Genomic DNA, 20,148 nt, shown 5'->3' on the forward strand with positions numbered 1-20,148 from the left:
CCAGTCTGCTGCGTATTGTTGATCACAGAACTTTTGTGTCAGATTTATATTCTGTGAAATATAGTTTTTCTAAAAAAACCCAACAACCACACACATGCACATATCAAACACAAACAAACAAAGATGTCCTCCAGAAAACCCCTTAACATAAACTGTGATAATGTAGGACATGCTTCTCTGTGTAGTAAGAGAGCTATGTTGATTCTGGCTAACTGCCAAATAACATTCCTAATTGAAATAAATGGAAAAATTTCCATTGGTTTCATTGGGACCAGGTTTTAGCTCTGAAACACTAAACCTGCACATACAAGTTAATAAAGGAGATTCTATTGGAAAGACAAGGGTCAACCACCGGTTAGTCAGTTAAAGATACAGGCTCGAATACTTGATGCAATAACTTCATGTCTCTCAAACTTTATCTGATAGTTTATCATTTTTACTATCCTGTGGGCAGGATGCAGTAGATGTCTGGAAGCATGGATCCACTCTGCACAAGTACCTCAAAGAAAGGCCCATAACTCTTATAATGATGTCAGCTTATTGAACCTTTTTTCATGTGACGGAGGAAAAAAAAAATCCCCTTAACCACTTTTACTTCTGAAGCCTGGTGATGTACCTTTCCTTTTATAAGTAAGGGTAGCAATATTTCAAACTAGTTCTTAAACTGAGAGTTTAAGAGAGTTTTTTTCCTCTTTGATGATACTTTGCCTCTCTTTTTCTCCCCCTCCACCTCCCTTCCCCATAGGTGCTTACAGAATTACATTCCAGCCCATAGCTTAACCCTTTCTTGCCCCGTGTGCCGCCAGACCTCCATTCTGCCAGAGAAAGGGGTTTCTGCGCTCCAGAACAACTTCTTTATCACCAACCTGATGGATGTCCTGCAACGAACGCCGGACAACAGCATTGAAGAGTCCTCCATCTTGGAGACTGTCACCGCTGTTGCTGCGGGCAAACCGCTTTCCTGCCCCAATCATGATGGAAATGTAAGTGAGATGAACTCCTGTGATATGTACAGCTACTGATATGTACTGACTGGTCTGGTTTGTCATGGATATTTTGTTCTAAAAAGATAGTGGGGGAATTGGAATCACACTAGTTCTTTGATTCTACGTCAAAAAAAGACAAGTAATTCTTAAAATTAACTCAAATGCTCTTAGTGGAGCATCTTAAAGTAGTCAGGATATTATTTCATCTTACCAATCATCTTGGATGATACTGTCTTTTAGCACATTTGGTCAAAATTGTTGTCCTGCAAGCACTATACCTTGTGCCTTTGTCTCTTTGGGATGGGTTTCCCTAGCTCTCTTGCTTGTAGAATCAACTATTGCTGTGGGAACCTGTGTGCTTGTTTACGCAGTATGTGGCAGGGACCTTGTAAGCTTAACTGACCTGCACACTGAGGCAGTACCAAAAGCTATTTGAGCATATTAAGATGGAGCCAAATAAAAGGGTATCTTACCTCAGGATGCTTTGGGTCAGCACAGGCTAGGAACAGAGAGCTTCTGTTCATCTGCAGTGTTTTGTCCATCTCCTGTATCAGTCCTTGGAGGCTGCTTTGTTTTTTTTCCCCTCCACCTACTTTTTTGCCCAGCATCCCCCCCCCCCCCCCCCCCAATCATATCAGTGAATTCATCGGCAAGTACCCCCAACTGAGTAAGTATCCCCAGATTATTATCACAACATCTCTAACTCTGCTTACTTCACAATTTGCAGTGTTAACCTGTGTGGCCTCATGGTAGGCATATGAGCTCCTGTCTCATAGCCAGGCTTATGCAAACATGTAAGTAGACCACATTGCAAAGCTGAGCAATGCTGTGTTGTAAACCAAATGCTGTGCTTCTATGCAAACCAAGAAATATGTGCTAGTATTTTAAGACAGCTTTCTGGGGACTGTTTTATTTGATGCAGTTTAGGTACATTGGTTGTATAGGAATAATTCAGCTGATAGGTAGTGATTACTCTTACAGAGGAACCTCTCAGTTCCCCTCTCCTTTACTGACCTGCTGGAATTAGGTGGACTTGTAGAACTGATTTGCTGTACACTCTGATTAATGAATAACTGGTGTAACTTTTTAATGTGTACTATACCTATGTGTGTGTAGTGGTTACTGATTAATACATTCCTAATTTTTATTTGCATTTTATTGGCTGTTCTTAAAATGACTCACAGTTCTTTTCTGATACAGCAATCGTGATAGGAGCCATTTGATTGTGAAATGCAGAAGAAAGTAAAAATGAAGATATTACTTGTTTTGCATTTTACATTATCAGCTGATGATTCTTTGGGTGTGCTTAGAAAAAAAAAGATTTGTCTACAATTAAAAATAGGTCACCTTATACCTCTCTGAGAACTTCTTTCTAGGGAAAGGTGGATTTGTAAGTCCTCTAAACCACACTTGGCTTGCTTTGAAACATAGCATGCCTTTTTGGACTCTGAGTAGTGTGTGATGGGAATATCTTCTTGCTTCGGTATCTGGGAGGGTAGGGGACAGGCTGAGGATTACTCTAATGTAAAGATTTCTGGAGCTAGGAAATTAAAAGCTAAATTGCACACATTAGTCCTTGTGATGGAATGAGCTGAGAGAAGCTTTGGGGAGAGCTGCTTGATGCTGGCCAGGTGGGTCTGGCTGCAAGGCAGGGTGCGCAGGGCAGGGTGCTGGGCACCTTAGGCCTGACTGAGGCTTTGGCTGGCTTTGTGGGTACACAGCACGAGGACGCTGTGTGGCAAGTGCCTGGCTAGCAGCTTTGCTGGGGGCTCTACAGAGTGAGAGAGGATTGAGGTGGTAGCTGGAGGAAAATGCCTTCACAGAGCCAGCAGTCATTCTGCATTGAATCCTCTCTCCATTAATTTTTATGTATTGCTTTGGGTACGGTCAGACCCATTGTATTTTTACTATCAAGGAAAAAATTTGCATTGAGTATGCTTATTTAAATATTACCAGATTTTCTTCGTGTTAGCTTGGAAATAAGTTTCTGTTTAAACAATTTCTTTCAATCTTTCCAGCCATGCTGGATTTAAACCTCTCTGATTAAAATCAGATAGAAACTGATGCGCAGATACTTTCTCATTGGCTTGCCTGTCTGCTTGTAACTTAGCCTTCCTCAGGCCATGTAGATTAGATACTTTCCCTTCCAGTTGGTCTCTTATTCCCACCACTCATCTTTTCCATATGCGTGCGTATGTGTATGCTATTCCTTCTGCGCATATCCTCATATCTTCTGTTGTGGCATCTTTGTTGTGTGTGTTCTTACGAAAAATGAAACTTAGCTTGTAGTATCTTAACATGAGAGATGGTTTCTGGTGCTTGAACTATAAACAAATGCTTCCTCATAATCACCCAACACAGAGCACAAATGTATGTTCTTCTTAAATCGGGGTAATAGGGCACATATGTTACAGAACTTTTTGAACCCAACAGAAGATTCTTATCTTTTAACTACACATTAAAATAAGATTGGCTTTATTCTCAGCTGCTAAACACCAGCTCTTGTTGGATATAAGCATCCTGGTTTGGAAACATTGATCTACAATCATTTAGGGGTAGGTACAACAGCCAGGACAGAGAAGGCTATGAAATTCTAGGTCCATTACTTCGTAATATGTAATGAGTGGTGTAGCCTCTTTGCAGTCACCCATCACAAAAAAGTCCATGCTTGAGTTTTTATTTGAATTTGGAGTGAAAGTCAGCCCAGATCCATGCTTTTACAGGTGCAGTGAATTTTCTGCCTATAGAGTGTAACAAGAGAGCATACCCAATATTAAATTAAATGCTTGTAACAAAAAAACATGCCTTATCTCTGACTAGGTTTTTCTCAAAGGATCACAGAATAGCTGGGCAGCTTGACAGGTATAAGATCTTGTCTAGAAAAACATTTCCTGAACTTGTGCAGGTGTTGCTTACTGCCTATATGCTTCTCTTAGAAAAATAAAAAAGCACCTATTCATCCTTGATATTCTGATAAAGTGACTTCATAACATACCTTTTAAACCTTGTTTTTTCTCCTCACCTCTCTACTTCCCACCATGTCGGTTACTTGTGTATCCCATTAAAGTGTAATGTAATTTTTTCTGTACTCTGCAATATTCAGTGTGTCACTGAGTGTGTCACCAATGACCTGGATGAGGGGTCAGAGTGTACCCTCAGCAAGCTCGCTGATGATACAAAACTGGGAGGAGTGGCTGACACACCAGAAGGCTGCACTGCCATTCAGCAAGATCTGGAGAGTTGGGCAGAGAGGAACCATATGAAATTCAAGAAGGGCAAGTGTAGGGTCCTGCACCTAGGGAGGAACAACCGCAAGCACCAGTACAAGTTAGGAGTTGACCTGCTGGGAAGCAGCACTGTGGAGAAAGACCTGGTAGAAGGACCAGGATGTCCTCATGGACAACAAGCTCTCCATGAGTCAGCAATGTGCCCTCATGGCCAAGAAGGCCAGTGGTATCCTGGGGTGCATTAAGAAGAGCGTGGCCAGCAGGTTGAGGGATGTTATCCTCCCCCTCTGCTCTGCCCTGGTGAGGCCACATCTGGAGTACTGTGTCCAGCCCTGGGCTCCCCAGTTTAAGAAAGACAGGGAACTACTGGAGAGAGCCCGCCAGAGGGCTACAAAGATGATGAGGGGACTTGAGCATCTCTTGTATGAGGAAAGGCTGAGAGAGCTGCGTCTGTTTAGCCTGGAGAAGACTGAAGAGAGGATCTTATTAATGCTTATAAATATCTAAAGGGTGGATGTCAAGAGGATGGGCCAGGCTCTTCAGCACAAGGGGCAACAGGCACAAACTGGAGCACGGAAAGTTCCATCTGAACATGGGGAAAAACTTCTTTACTGTGAGGGTGGCAGAGCACTGGAACAGGCTGCCCAGAGAGGTTGTGGAGTCTCCTTCTCTGGAGATATTCAAAACCTGCCTGGATGGAACCTTGTGCAACCTGCTCTGGGTGATCCTGCTTTAGCAGGGAGGTTGGACTAGATGGTCTCCTGAGGTCATTTCCAACCTCTACCATTCTATGTGATTCTGTGATTCTCTGAGACTAAATAAAAAATTCAGAATGTCAGCGTTAGACTCTTAGTGAGCATTAGAACTAATAAACTGAGCTCACTGATGGCAAAATTTTGTTCTGCCTCAAGGAACCTTTAGGACAGTTAGGAAGCAATAGTGTGACTCATACAACCACATCTAACTGAAATGGAAAGTCATACAAGGGATTTGGGTGGTTCACTTGTATGTGAGCATGTTGTTTAAGTCATGACAGTCTTACGAAAGTTTTTTTAAAAGTTTACTTAAAGCTTTTATGTTTACTGCATGGGTAAGGCAAAAGCTATGACTAGGGAGAACAAAACTCCACGTTCTAAATATTACCAGATATCTGGGAAGTGCCCTCAGGTAATCCAAACTTACATTCTTCTAAAAGCCAAAACATACAAAACTAAGGTACTCACTAGTCCTGGGACAGAGGAATTAAGCATGTGTGTGATGAGGAAAAAGGCTGGCAAAGAGCAGACTCATCCTTTTTCTCTGGACTGCTGTTTTATTTCAAACAAATAGAAGCAGAGGATGAACAATGTAATTATTCAAATGTGATTTTAAAGAAGGGGGACTTGTGATCGGTGAGAGCCTTTTTCTCAGGACCTGAACTTTGAAGGGCTGGAATTAGTGTGCTTTGGCTTTGTGAAATCTAATTCAGAAGTACCTGCATCCTTGATTATGCAAATTTAAAGGTTTCTGTAAATTCAGTTAAATTACAGTAGCAAAGATATTAATGGGTCTCTAATGAGGTCATTGTGCTGAAATATGCTTGCCTGGTTTAAGGTGGGAGTTAGTGGATGGGATTTCAGAACTAGTGGGCATTAATTCACGTTTCATTACAGCTGATGGGAATGTTTCCATTGACTTCAGTGGAAATACAGCTGACGCCAGTGTTAGATGCCATAGTATATCCTGACCAAGAGCCCTCTTCAATTTGGAAAGAAGGAGTTCAGGCAAAATTTTTTTTCTGAGATGTTTTACAAAGCAATCCTGTTATCATGAAAAGCTTTCTGGGAATGTCACAAAAAATGATGCCCATGTTGGGCATGGAGAGGAGAGAGGAAAAGCCAGTAATACATGTTTGTCTGTAGTTAGAAATTAATCTTACCTGATTAAGAAATGCTAGACAAAATCTTAGGAAATCAGCTTATCTAGGCACTTGAAGCCTGAATTGTATTAATATTAGGTTTTCTTTCTCCTTCAGCTATGGCACAATCCAAAGATTTTAATGGGAAGTGAAAGCTGCTGTACTCAAAACATTTTGAATTTGACTGAGACAAAGGTGACTATATCTATGCAGACATACATACTAGGTCTTTGTGGTCTGCTTGCTATTACCATTCTAGCTTATGTGATTCTCTGGTGCTTCAGTAATGAGGAAGGAAGTTGATTAGGCTAAACTTTAATATGCCAATGAGATGCTTTCTTTCTTTATATATGTTGTTGCAAATATAATGGTTTATTATGAGGTGTTCAGTAGGAAACAGAAATATTAAATTATTCTAATAATTGCATCCAAATATAAAAATATTGAATAAGTAAAGGGCTTATTAAAATATCTTGAACCTAAGCATTCAATTATGAAGAGGCAGAAAGATGAACTTTTGACACTCATTCAAAAGAAATGAAATTTTTTAACCATATAAAAAGACGTAAGAGTTTCCTAATAAAATACTGTTCCTTTTGGTTCTTTCTCGTTGCAAATTTTTGAAACCTTTGAAAAAAATTTAAATCCGAAACTTTGTTTAACTCATTTTCTCTATGCACTGTAAGACTACATCACATCTTAGTGCCTACCAAAGTAACTGTCAGGCCTTAGAGGATCTGCTCCTGTGAGACTGCTAAATTCACAGTGACTGGAGTAGTGTTGATGGGGGTTGTCATTCTTTAGAAGGTCTACTTTTTTTTTTTTTTTTTCTTGCTGATATATTTGATCTTACACAGTTTATTTGGAGCAGCTTTTAAATTTTCTCTAAAGTGGCTTACACAAAGGGCCAACAAATGACTAAACCCTCATCGCGTGTGTATCCCCTACCTTGTGAATTGAGATAAGAAGGAAGAATGAGAATAAGACAGAAAGGAGCTTATTGGAGGAAAATCCCTATTAATGCTAATAGCCACATGCCAATTATGGTTCTTACTTGCCCCTCCTAATTCTCAAGACATCTTGGAGCAGCCAGCTAGTCCACACGGTGCTGTTACATGTCCCTCTGCTCACCTGAAAATAGCCGGTTCTACAGAACCATCTTGTTGTCAACCAACATCTCCAGCACAACCATCTTTGAGCAGGACATGTGAGTGCCAGAAGCATCAGCTGAGTTATTCAAGATTCTGATGCTATGTTCTGAATGGAAGACAGCTGCCAATGGCTTGCTTTGAAGCATACACTACAAACTTCCTTATATACTTTTAATAAGCCTAAACCGCTTTGTGCTCAAGGACTTCCTAGCTGTAAAAGAAAATCCCATGCTAAATTTGCCTATATGTGCATTAGCTTGACTAATGTATGATTTTGGGCACAGCACTTTTCTGTTTCTTTCTCTTCATGAATATATTCAGAATTTGGGGTATTTATTACATGTAAAGATCTGTTTTTATCTCCAGACAGCATCTTACTGGGTACGTAACAGGTTGAAACAGTCTCCTCTTTCAAGTGTAGATCAGCACTCTTATTATCATCTCAGATATGAGGTTTTGATGGTTTTAAGGGATTAGTAATGGGATATGGAGTTTTTCCCTGCAGCACGTTGGTTCATTTAGGGTGCTTTTCTCTAGCAAATAAACAAGCTATTTGGTGAGCAACATCGAGTTCATGTTCCATGGGTGGCCCTGTTATGAAAAACAGCCCAAGTTTACGCTTTCTTTGGCAGAACCTCTGGGGAAACTAAGGATCAAGTTAGCAAGGGGACTTGAATGCCTTGGTTTTTTGAGTTGTTTCACAGAGTAGTTGAGAGACACCCCAAAACTCACTATTACGTAGTATAAAGATGATGTTAGGGCCAGCCTTGAAATCCAGCATTCTGTTTCCCAGGCTGCTGTTCTGACACTTTCTGATAGAATAAAATGCATTTAAACCAGTATTTTGGTATGAAATATCTAAGAATATCAGCCACCTTTTAGGCAGTAGTTTATTGGTGTCTAAGAAAGGAGAAACTTTGTCTCAGAGCTTGGATGATAACATGAGTTCAAGACCCAGTAAGATGTGCTTTGAGTGATGTTACTGCTGCCATGTTTGAATTTAGAGTTGTGCGCTTTTCCAGGTGATGGAGTTTTACTGCCAGTCCTGTGAGACAGCCATGTGCCGGGAGTGTACAGAGGGAGAACACGCAGAGCATCCCACAGTACCACTCAAGGACGTGGTGGAGCAACACAAAGCTTCCCTCCAGGTTCAGTTGGATGCTGTCAACAAAAGGTATGGAGGCTCCACTGCTTATTTGCCATTTTCAGTTCTACATTGGCTTCCTATGTTAACTTGGGTAGATGTTTTAATATGCTGGTGCCATGGACCTTTACCTAGAAAACAGGGATAGTGAGGCTAGCATAAGGAAAAAAAAACCACCATTGAGTGGGATGCACTGAGGGATTAAAAAGTAAAAGATTCCTATCTGTCTTTCACAAAACAGAGACCATTAAAAATGCAAGTGTCCTCCAAAGAAGGAGCATAAAATGTTAAGGAGAAAAGTACTAGCCAATATTTCATGATAAATAAATAATACTGGATGCTTAAAAGACTAGTACAAACACAATGATGGCAGAAAGGCTGAAAAAAAGAAAAAGAAAAAGTGGAGTTCATCTAGTTATATCTTCCCAAGTAGATACATTTGCGTAAAGGACAGAGGATCCAAGGTCTCCTTGTTGGAAATGCCTAAAGTTTCATGGATTTCCACAAGGGAGGGCCCTGGCTTAGCCTTATTTTATCAGACCAAAACCACGATGTGGTTATAAAAGGAATGACCTTACTTCTGGGAAATGACAGAGTTTAAAGACAGCCTGCTGATGAGATTGTTTCATCGAAAGGTACCAGGGCAAGGGCTGATGTTTAATGACTTTTGAAACAGCAATCTTTGTACTTTAATCCCTCCCTCAGGCTTCCAGAGATCGACTCAGCACTTCATTTTATATCTGAAATCATACACCAGTTAACCAACCAAAAGGCTAGCATTGTAGATGACATTCATTCCACTTTTGATGAACTCCAGAAGACTTTAAATGTGCGAAAGAGTGTGCTGCTTATGGAACTGGAAGTGAATTATGGCCTTAAACACAAAGTAAGATGCATGTTTTGTTTCAATGAAAAGTTGTTAATTTAATCAGCCAGTTTTTACAAATGATGCAGGATGCCAGTTTGACAAATTGTGTCTGAGATCCAGAGGAGAACTTTGTTTTCCTGAAATCAAGTGCTGCAGAGCCTCGCTTGTGGGTGCCCAAGCCTTAGAAATGGAATCCAGATCGTGTACGGGCAGGTAGCCCTTTGTGCATGGTGTGTGAGGATCTAAAATGGCCAACACACTAAGCAGGCACCTGCTTAAAGCCAACATGCTGATGTGCAGATGACAATAAGGGAACACCAAAGGAAAGTCTGAAATCCTTGGGCTCCAATCCTATGACCACCCCCCGACCACCCCCTATGAAGATACAGGCCAAACAATTTCTCCCTGAAGAATTGAGCAAGGCTCGCTGTTTTGCTTAAAGCCTTTTCCTTTCAAATGCCTGGTAACATACTTCATGTTAGAGATGTCACTGGTTAGAACACATAAAGATTGGAGGGACTTCTCACTTTCTCAGGGGAATGCAGAGAGCAATAGATTCCAGAGCTGCATTTATTCACTCTTTTACTTCCTATCTGGATAATTGATTCTTGTGGTTTCCGCCCTGTATTGCAGACTAAGCTTCAGAGGAAGAAAAGAGAAATCTGCACTTTTACAAGGAGAAGTCTGTAGCCTGGTGGGTAGGGTTTTAATTGAGGATTAGTAAGTCTGAATCAGGCAAATGAAAGAATTTAGTTCTTGTCTTCCTGGGCATCAGTTGTCTGTTTTATATAAAAGATCTCTTCCCTTAAAGCAGCCTTTAAAAGAAAACATCAAGAACTGGAATTTCCAGAATGCCTGATAATATTGTCATCTGTGGGCATTCTCTGCAATTACTGAGCAACTTGAACATCTCCAGATTATCTGGAGCAGAGGAATGCTGCATTCCTGGATCTGGAAAAAGCTTGATCATTAGGAAGGTATTGAACTGCTGGGCCTGTGAAAATGGAGGAATTCTAACATGTGCACAGGATGTGTACTTTCAAGAACACAGGGAGCTGAGAACTCTGGGGGCACAGAATTCAGTCATCTCCAGAGCTAAGCAGCAGATGAGGAGCTTTTAGCATCAAAAATTTGGACTTTGATCCCAGGTTCATCTAAATGTATCCAAGATGTCACAAAACCTTATTTTCTTAGCAAGCAAATATACTCAGGGTGTGTACAAAGTTCACGCAAGATGGAATATGATGTTAAATTATCTTACTGTTGTTTAAAGGGATTTAAAACAGTTTAAAAATGATTTTGGGTGGTAGAGAACCAAATTTTCACAAAGCTGCACATAAGCAGTAAAAGAGGCATCTCCCCTGTTTGTATAAAAAAGAGCGTTTGGAACTGGATGTTACTTTTGAATGAATAGTAGTCCTGCAAAATAATTCAAACCCAAATATTCCATCCTTCTGATCATGTACTATGCAAAAATGAAAAAATGAAAGGGCTACACTTTACTAAGAAAGTTGCTGATTCAGTTTCAGTTGTCCAGTGGACTGAAAGAAGCCTTGTATAAAATACTCTAAACACATTTTAAATATTAGTTATGGTAGGATTTAATATTTTCCATCTTTGTAATGAAAGAAAACTTTATTGAGAAAATAATGGTTTTAAAACATAGCTGCAAGTTGTCTTCCTCCTTGGTTTGTGGTTTGTTATCCCCAGTATATGGGGTTTTGTCATCCTGAGACTTTACTAGCTATGATGCTCTCTGTTTAACTACTTATGTCCTTGAATAAAGACAAGGCAGATTAAAAATGCCTTGTATTGAAACCTGAGAGATTTTTAGATGCCTAGAAAAACAGGTAACTTGAAATTTCAGTGTAGTCTTGAAATTTGTTCGTTCTGTTTTGCTTGCAAAAGATTTTGTATTGTTACCACTTTCCCATATCAGTAACTCATCAGCCTGGATTTTCTCCAGTGGGTGAAAAGCAGATAGCTTTGTAAAATTCAGAGGAAAAATGCCCTTAGAATGCAGCATCATTACATGGTGTGTCTCAGCAAGGGAAGAGTATCTCACAGCAATAAATACACCCAGTCTCTAAGTTTACTTTAAAACCAATTGAAATGTTTTGAAAATATTTACTTTATAATGATGGTCAACAAAATAACTTCTCTGACCTGTAGTAATGTCTCTTCCCTAGTTCTTCTCTGCAGGAAAAACATACCGCATAGTCTGACTGGGTACTTTGGTTTGGGGATTTCGTCAGTGGAGAGTGTGGGGGGTAGCTGGAATGTTTGGGTTCTCCTGATTGTCATGAATTTCTCTGCTAGGTTGTTATAATTCAGGGATCCTTTTTCCAATTCATTGCAAAACTGGTTTAAGAAAAAATGTTAGCCTTGTTCCCAGCCCACACCTATTAATTTTGAGTTCAATATCATTTTAAGGATTTTAGACTGAGGGCCAGAACTGAGCCTATAATAAAAGCTTTTTTTCAGTCTTAAATATAGAGTAGCTACTTGCTGCCCACCAAAATTTCAGGCTACTCAACCCAACTCTTCCCAATATCCACAACCCATCCTTTATGTTTTGCTTTCCTGCCTGCTGAAACCGGGGAATCAACTTACCCGCTTCTGCTGGGAAGACTTTGCCTTCCTTCACTTATTTAGATCAGGAATCATACTTTTCCTCAGGATGGATGTACAGATCTTGAGAGCGCCACCTTGTCTGTCTCTATAGAGGCATAACCCAAGGTTTCCCTTGACTCTGAAGAAATAGTTTCAAGAAGTTTCTTGCAGCCCCCCTTATTAATGGGCCTGATGACTCCAAAATATCTCAACCTCTGTGCACGCAGCTCAGTTCCCAGTAACTATCTCATTAACTGTGACTGCTGAGAGTTAGATGGAGCAGGGTTCAAGCTTCCACTTTTGGGGTCTTATTAATTAAAAAAAAAAGACCAGACAGACAGGAGGAGCAATAATTCAATATCTAGTGTGACAGTGGATCTGTGAAGCCTTGAAGACCCAAAACAGGGTATATTTTTTGTGTTGCAGCATGATATTCCAAGAACACATAGGGGATCAGTGTGGTGTTTTGTCTAAAATGAAACTTTGAAATAAACTCTAAAATAAACCACTATAAATTGCATTTCTGCAAAGGCCTTCACATATAAAGCATACTACATCTTGCTAGGATAGTTCTTGTAACACGATGCTAATCTGGTGTTTGGTAATGCATGCAGGTCCTCCAGACACAGCTGGATACCTTACTTGAAGGACAAGAAAGCATTAAAAGTTGCAGCAACTTTACGGCCCAAGCTCTCAACCATGGCACTGAAACCGAAGTTCTGCTGGTGAAGAAGCAAATGAGCGACAAGCTGAATGAACTGGCCGAGCGGGACTTTCCGTTGCAGCCCCGTGAAAATGATCAGTTGGACTTCATAGTGGAAACGGAAGGCCTGAAGAAGTCCATTCACAATCTGGGTACTATTTTAACCACCAATGCTGTTGCCTCTGAAACAGTTGCCACAGGGGAGGGACTGAGGCAGACAGTGATCGGACAGCCCATGTCCGTTACCATCACAACTAAGGACAAAGATGGGGAGCTCTGTAAATCTGGGAACGCTTACCTCACTGCTGAACTGAGCACGCCTGATGGGAGTGTAGCGGATGGAGAAATACTTGATAATAAAAATGGCACTTACGAATTTTTGTATACTGTTCAGAAAGAAGGGGACTTCACTTTGTCACTGAGACTTTATGATCAACATATTAAGGGCAGCCCGTTCAAACTTAAAGTGGTCAGATCAGCAGATGTGTCTCCTACCACTGAAGGGGTTAAGAGGCGTGTTAAATCTCCTGGCAGTGGTCATGTAAAGCAGAAAGCTGTGAAAAGGCCTGCGAGCATGTACAGCACAGGCAAAAGAAAAGAGAATCCCATTGAAGATGATTTGATCTTCAGAGTAGGTAGGTGACTTGTCTGCTACCTATTGCCATACTTAAAAATAGTTCAGGGAAACTGGATGAAAAAATCTAGAAGTTAAATTATTTTAAGGTTAAAGCTGTAAGTAGAGCAACCTGGTAATACCTTTAGGCTTCTTGACTTTTGTTCATATGTAAATTTTAAAAGCACATACTTCAGAAATACTGTTTGCAGCAAATATTTAATTGGAATTTGGGTTGAGAAATGCATGCATTTGATTTGGGATAAAATGTTTTACCACCTCTTCTGTACTCTATTGGGCATCATAAAATGAAAATATAAGAAGACTGATGCTTCAGATTAGATTAAATTACTTCTTTAAAAAGTTGCATGGCAAGAAGGGAAGTAGGAGGACTCCTTCAGGAAAATTATTGCCTTAAAGATTAATCTAATTCATTAATTTGGAACTATACTGCTAAATCCTGTGGTCATATATAGTTATTTCATTGTGTTGGCATAGGACAACATTACAATTTCCTTTATTTGCTTCCCCCCCCCCCCCAATATCTAAATATGTTTGGTTCTTTATATAGTGTAATGTTACCTCTAAATCTGTGGACTTCTAACACTTGGTAAAAATATAACATCTTGGTGTCATTTACTGTGATTTTCTTTCAGGTCTTTTGATGTTCTCTGTTTTTAAGTTATATAATAATAATAATTTATAATTTTAAAAGTCTGTATTGTATTTATATAATCTCTGCTTGTATAGTTAAAAAATACTTTTCGCTTTGCACAACTAAAGAAAAAAAGCCGGTTAATTCTTGTACAAGTCAGGATTTCAGCAGTATGTGTTACCAAGTTTGACAACCAGTTGGCAAGGTGGCTTTCCCCTTTGTAGCAGAGCATGGATGGTGGTTAATCCTGGAGGATTTTTAGGTAATTCTATTGAAAATTCATCTGGACACCATTTGTCAGTTGGTTAGCCCTGTCCATCTGATTTCTCATCCATCAGTATTTCTAATAGATTCCTTGCTGTGATAAAGAGTACATGCAATAAAATAATGGTTTTATATCAGAAAACATATTCAGCAAGCGTGTTTTGCCTGCTGAATAGGACAGCACAATGTAAGCTTCGGATGGAGCTACTCGTAAAATGACCAGCCTTTCCCAGATGGCCAGTGCATTTCTGTATAAGATAAATGACCCCATAAATATAACAACTCAAAGCATTTTTTAGAGTCAATGATATCCAGTTTTACTGTTGCTAAGGCCAAGTTTTATGGTGACTGCTGAGTCAAAAGTTAGAAATACGATGTAGGACAATTCATACTGAAGTCGAGCCCGCCCTATGGGCAGTAACCATGCTTTATTGTCCAAAGCTGGTAGGTGACCTTTGTTAAATTAGTACTTGGACATAGCCCTTCCTCTAGCAGAAGGGTGTCCCCTGTTAGCAATCCCATGGGGAGAGAAGCCCTTGTGCAGGGCAGAGTGATCAGCCTCAGGCTCCTGCTGCAATAGAAGGGGACTGGTGGCTCTTCCCAAATGCAGTTTCACTGTTGGTATTGGAAGTGTGACAGAGGATATGTGTAAACATAGCCTAGATCTTTTTTGGGCTCTATTTTAAGACAAGGTTAAATCAAAACAGTTAAGAATAATGTCTGAACCCTATCTAGAAAGAAAACATCTCTCTAATCTCTTCTGGAATGGTTGTGACATGTTATATGGGGTTGGATGGACAGATTCAGGCAGAAAGAGTCTCTCTGGGTCTGTAGCAGGTAAGAGCAGGATAGAAAAGCCTGCACAGGTACACTGTGCCTGTGGGTAACAGGGGAGCTCTGTTACACATTGTGGCTGACGCCTTCACTGAATGCTAAGCCCTCTGGTTCACATATATCAAGTATTAATTTATCCCGGTGTGGAAATTGTAGATCTAAATATACTTTAAAAAAAAAGAAAGAAAAAAAAAGTGATGTCTTGAAATTATTTTCAAATTGTTAATGTTCTTATTACAAAGCTTTTGGTATGGATTAAAGTGATCTCAGATTGTAATTTCTGCTCCTGTAGCCCTTGCTTCTAGTGAGCACTTTCTAGCCTGACTACCAAATAGTGGTATGGCTCTGGGTTGGGTTTTGGTAGTGGTAGTGGTGTTTGTTTGGTTTTATTTTTTTTAACTCTTCTCTCCAATACACCATAAACTCCAGAAGTCTGAAATGTTTTCCAAAAAGTGTAGTGCCCTTTCTTTCTGTTGTGATGCAGTTACGACCACATGCTTTATCCTGGAGCTCTGCCTCCTTCCCTTCTTCACCACTCTACTCCCCAAAATAAGAAAAGAAAATAATTAGAACAAGAGCTACACATGTCTCTGAGCTTTTGCTTGATGAAACCTCTCAGGAGTGTCCACATTTGGGATATATGGATCACTATTTTATTGAAAAATTGAACTGAGAGTCATACTTCATCCTATTACATGTTCAGTTCTCAGCCACTCATTTCATAGAATGACCCTACTTAGAGATGTCCCTCTGGGCTTCTGTGGGCTTATGTATGCATCATCTGAAAGGTCTCTTAAGCCATTGCATCTGTAATGGTCTAGCTTTTTACACTCTTCCAAAATATGCAAAATGAAGACAGGTAAAACTTCTGACATTTTCACAGGGATTGCTTTCACGGATTTAAAAGTTCATTTAGTTCCAGTTTCAGCTTACTTTGAAAAGTTAAGGTTTGGCTCATTTGTTGATGAGGTAAGGTAAAATAAAGTTTATCACTGTTTTCCAACACAACTGCGTATCTCTAATTTGAATCCATTGTTGAATGCCTCTGATAGCCCTGGCCAAATCTGGATTTGTATTTTAAACTGGTCAAGATAAATCTTACATTTGGGCTGCCAGAAACTCATACAGCTGTGTTGGAGAACCATACTGTAATATTCCTATGGGCATCCAAGTATATGGGGTATGCTATTGAATATATGCTGATATATGGGCTTTTATGCACAAGTAAATCGACCAGCTCCTAGCAGGAGATTGTTCTTGTGCTAGTATTAACAGAGATAGCATTAAAACAACATTAGTACAGTTAAGTGCTCTCATTCATGGGGAATTGTGCATTGTCTCTTTTGCCAATTCTGTGTTATTCATGGCTTTTAAAATGGCATGTGGTTCTATTCAGATATTTATGATCAAGCTATTGACTGCACATTCATACATTCATGTAATCCATTATTTAGAAGAACAGTATTTCTTCTCTCTCAATAATTAATATCTTCAACCTTTTTTTTTCATTCTTTTTAAACAGGTGTGATCTCTAAGAGTGTATCCATGCAGTAGCTGTGTAACATGTATTTAGTTTATACAAATGAAAACAAGAATGTATTTCCAATATCCAGAAAATAATTGTTGTGCAATGTTTTTTGCTACCTCTGCAAGTGGTAGGAAGCACTGAAGTGAGAGGGAAGGCTCTTTCTGTTACCTTGCTTTTGTGCCTTAGAACCATGCTGAGCAGAGGTAAAAGGAGGGTTAAGCGCCATGGGTGGGCATCAGTTAGCTTCTCTGTCAAGGACACCATCTTCTGCTCTAGCTCTGCCATGCTGTGCCATATCCCTTGGTATTTTTTTTCTTCTGGCACTTTTCATGACTGGGTTCTTTGACACTGTTTAGCAGTAGTGGTGCTATTTCTCACTTCAACTGCTTTTTCTCTTCATTTATTTATACTTGGGATTGGCATCAGATACAGCCAGATGGAGAGTTGGCTCTCTGCTAGGAAGTTCAATTTTCCTTTTCCTCAGACTGTGTTTAGTTGTCTGTTCAGTCATGTAACTGAGCATCTAAGTTTAGCTGGTACATTTAATGTGTATAATTCACTCTGATTTAAAAAAAAAAAAAAAAGTGTCTTTAACAGTACCATCTGTCAGCCTCCTTACTAGGTATGGATGTCATCTTCTGGTCTGTTATCAATGCTGAAAGCAAATAGGAGCCTTATTGTGAATTTACTCCACATGAGTACTCATGAACAAGGCCTGTGTAATAATAACTTTAGTGCAGTTTAAAATCAGGCTTAGGGGGAGCAAAGGGATTCTTGATCAGGTGTTTAATTTTCTTCTGAAGGCCTCTGCCTGAAATTATGTATTGGATTGTCCTATTTGAAAGGAACAGGGCTGCTTACAGTTACAGACTTTTTGAGCTCTTACAAAAATACATATGGGTACATGTCTCCTTGAAAAAAATGCGTATTTTTCCAACTGCAGTTAGCCCCCTTGTATGGATGGTCCAGAGGAACCTTTTCCCTGTAGCAAGCAGCATCTGCTCCCTCCCATGCCCCTGTCCCTTCTCTACCTTTCCAGCAAGGTCCTGTCCTGGACAAATTACAGCCTGGCTAAGGGCATTGAAGAAGGAAGGGATGTGCATGTATGGTTGTTCATGTAGTGCACAAGTGTGATACATGAAATGCAGAGGTCCCTCTGACACGCTTCAATCAGTTGTTCTTCATTCTGTATTTCAGAGCTCTGGAACAAACCCATTAATGACTAGTATGAAATAGTGAAATGTTTTCTATACAGAATATGTATTTCTGTAGAAATAGAAATGCCTAGTAATGGGGAAATAGAATTTCATTTTCCAGTTTATTAGCTCAAATCCCTCTGAGGCATGTCATGAACTCTTTATAGATTCGCGATGGCAAGTCTGGAATTTCACCAGGCCTACATTGCACAGTTTTGCAGTCATACCTGTATTGGACAGAGACTGAAGAATTCTGACATCACATTGCTGGCAAAATCCCCAGCGTGGGTCTGATGTCCCAATGACAGAGACCTGGTCTTGGTTTGACTCATGTCTTTTGGAGTTTTGCTGCTGTACCAGCAAAGAAGTGCTTCTGAGGTGCACCTACCCCTAGGATTTGTGCATACCTAGCAGTGGCGGCAGGGGCTCTGCTGCAGAAGCAAGGCTTGGAGGTGATCTTGGCCAAGCTTTTAGAGACAGATGCTGTGTGAAGCAAATTAATACAAATCAGCCCAAACTTCACTACCAACAGCGTGTGGGAGTATCTGCCAGAGTTCCTACTGAATTATGCATTCCTCTTTAAAGGTTACAAACATTGTGTGCCTTCATCCAACAGACTGATTGATTTTAAAACTTAGATTTGCATGGGAATTTGGATTAGAATCACTGACATTTATTTTACCATAAGCACATAGCTTGTGCTTTGGTGCAATTTTAGTACAGAGCCTCTTGTTTCAGCTGTATCTACCATGGGAGAGGGCATCACATCCTAATAATGTGTGAAGTTTGAGTAAGTATCTTTTGGCAGTCTGAGGAAAAAAGAAGCAAGACTAGGGAACAAGGAAACAGCTCCGTGATAACCTGTCTATGCAGTATGTATGTAGACCTTTCCATGCTGTTTACTTTTATCCTTTTTTTTTCAGTACCACACAGAGAACAGTCCAAGAAGAAGTATTTGAAGTGTTGTAGGCAGGAAAGAAATGGCACTTACACAACATGTTACAGCTATTTGCAACCTCTAAAGTCTCCCCATTAATCCATAATCTTTCTGCAGGGATTTTGTCTCTCTGAATCCATTCCCTTCCTGCTGAGGGCAGTGACATGGTTTTTGTGTTTTAGGAAGCTGGTAAATCTAGGTTAGCAAGCAGGGAGGTTATTATTCATATTAGTAAAACTTAGAAAGCAAAAAATATTCCTTCTATTACTATGTGCATCAAAAATGTACATTGTACAACAGGTTTGTCCAGATGCCCAGCACTTAGAGAGTAGACTCTTATTGCAGTTACATGATGTAATTTTTAACATCTGCTGTGATGTTAATGGACTTTTAGATTTATTTTTTTTCCTTCTTTTTGGTGAGATTCAATCTGGCCTCTATTGTGCAAGAATAAAAGATTGAAATTATGAAGCATTTTGTGTGCTAGATTGTCTTGAGCTGAAAACGGATACTCTTGTTGAAAGCATATCTTCAAAGCTAAATTAATTCGTTTGTGCAGGCTACGCTCAGTAGTACCAGAAGGAATTAGATAGGGCTAAGGCAAATCTGACTGTTTATTTACAGAACTGTATACAAAGATGGTATTAAAGGAGCTATTCCACTGGACACAGATCTGCTTCCTAGTAACTCTCTTCAGCCTGCTCTTTTGAAAAATTACTGTCCTCTCCTAATCCCAAGCAGCTTGCCACAGAAGTTGCAGTAAAATGTCTGTCTTGTCCCCCTTTGTGCCCCACAGTAGCTCAGAACAGGAGGGAGGGAAGGCTGGGCAAGGACAGTCACGAAAGATGCAGGATTTCATCTCCAAACCAGGCTGCTTGGGAAACACTGGAACGAGGACCCCACAACTGTTCCCTAGCCTCACCCCCATGCATTTGAAATGTTGGTGCCTCCCTAGGCTGAGAAGCGATGGGTGGCTGCCCGTGTCTGAGAGAAGAAAAAGCACGGGGTGCCTTGATACAGAGGGGTGGTGTCTTGCAGTGAAAGATTTGCTGAAGACACTGTCTCAGGCAGGTATGTTTAAAAGGCGGGAATCTCTACTTACAGGAAGGCGCTCTCATCCTTTGGTATTACAGAGTCTCTTGCGGGATCCTGCTCTTCCAGAGGCTGACATACTTTACTAGAAGCTTTCCTCTCATCATCTGAACTGCTGCCATTGTCTGTGCTTGGCTTCAGATCTTTGCTGGCATAGTGAATTATTCACATCCAACAGTTCAAAGTTACCTATTTTCCTCCTGACCATAAGTTAGGACGTAAGCTGTGTTTCACTAACCTCAGCTTTCTTCTTCAGAGAAATTCGTGCCACTGCAGAGGGGCCTGTATAAAGGCCTATGTGCAAATTAGGACCTGTGTGATGGGTTTAATAGCTGCAAAGTGCTATGTACAAAGACGTTACATGGAGCTGAATTTCATCTGCATACTGTGCTAATAAGTTACTATTTCTTAAACTTACTGTGAAATATGACTGTGACATT

At 40.1% G+C, this 20,148-nt stretch overlaps 1 protein-coding gene across 9 annotated transcripts in view; it reads left to right on the top strand.

Moving 5' to 3' along the window:
* The window catches only part of TRIM2 (tripartite motif containing 2), a 131,400-nt gene that overhangs the window by 89,559 nt on the left and 21,693 nt on the right, over positions 1–20,148 (top strand). For all 9 annotated transcript variants that reach the window (XM_075751722.1, XM_075751729.1, XM_075751730.1 and 6 more), the window contains 4 exons: positions 746–983; positions 8,284–8,435; positions 9,111–9,291; positions 12,501–13,224. In XM_075751722.1, the coding sequence (XP_075607837.1) occupies positions 746–983; positions 8,284–8,435; positions 9,111–9,291; positions 12,501–13,224 (1,295 nt within the window). The remainder of the gene's footprint in view (positions 1–745; positions 984–8,283; positions 8,436–9,110; positions 9,292–12,500; positions 13,225–20,148) is intronic.

The sequence above is a fragment of the Balearica regulorum genome, chromosome 4, assembly GCF_011004875.1.
Source record: "Balearica regulorum gibbericeps isolate bBalReg1 chromosome 4, bBalReg1.pri, whole genome shotgun sequence".
Lineage (NCBI taxonomy): Eukaryota > Metazoa > Chordata > Aves > Gruiformes > Gruidae > Balearica > Balearica regulorum.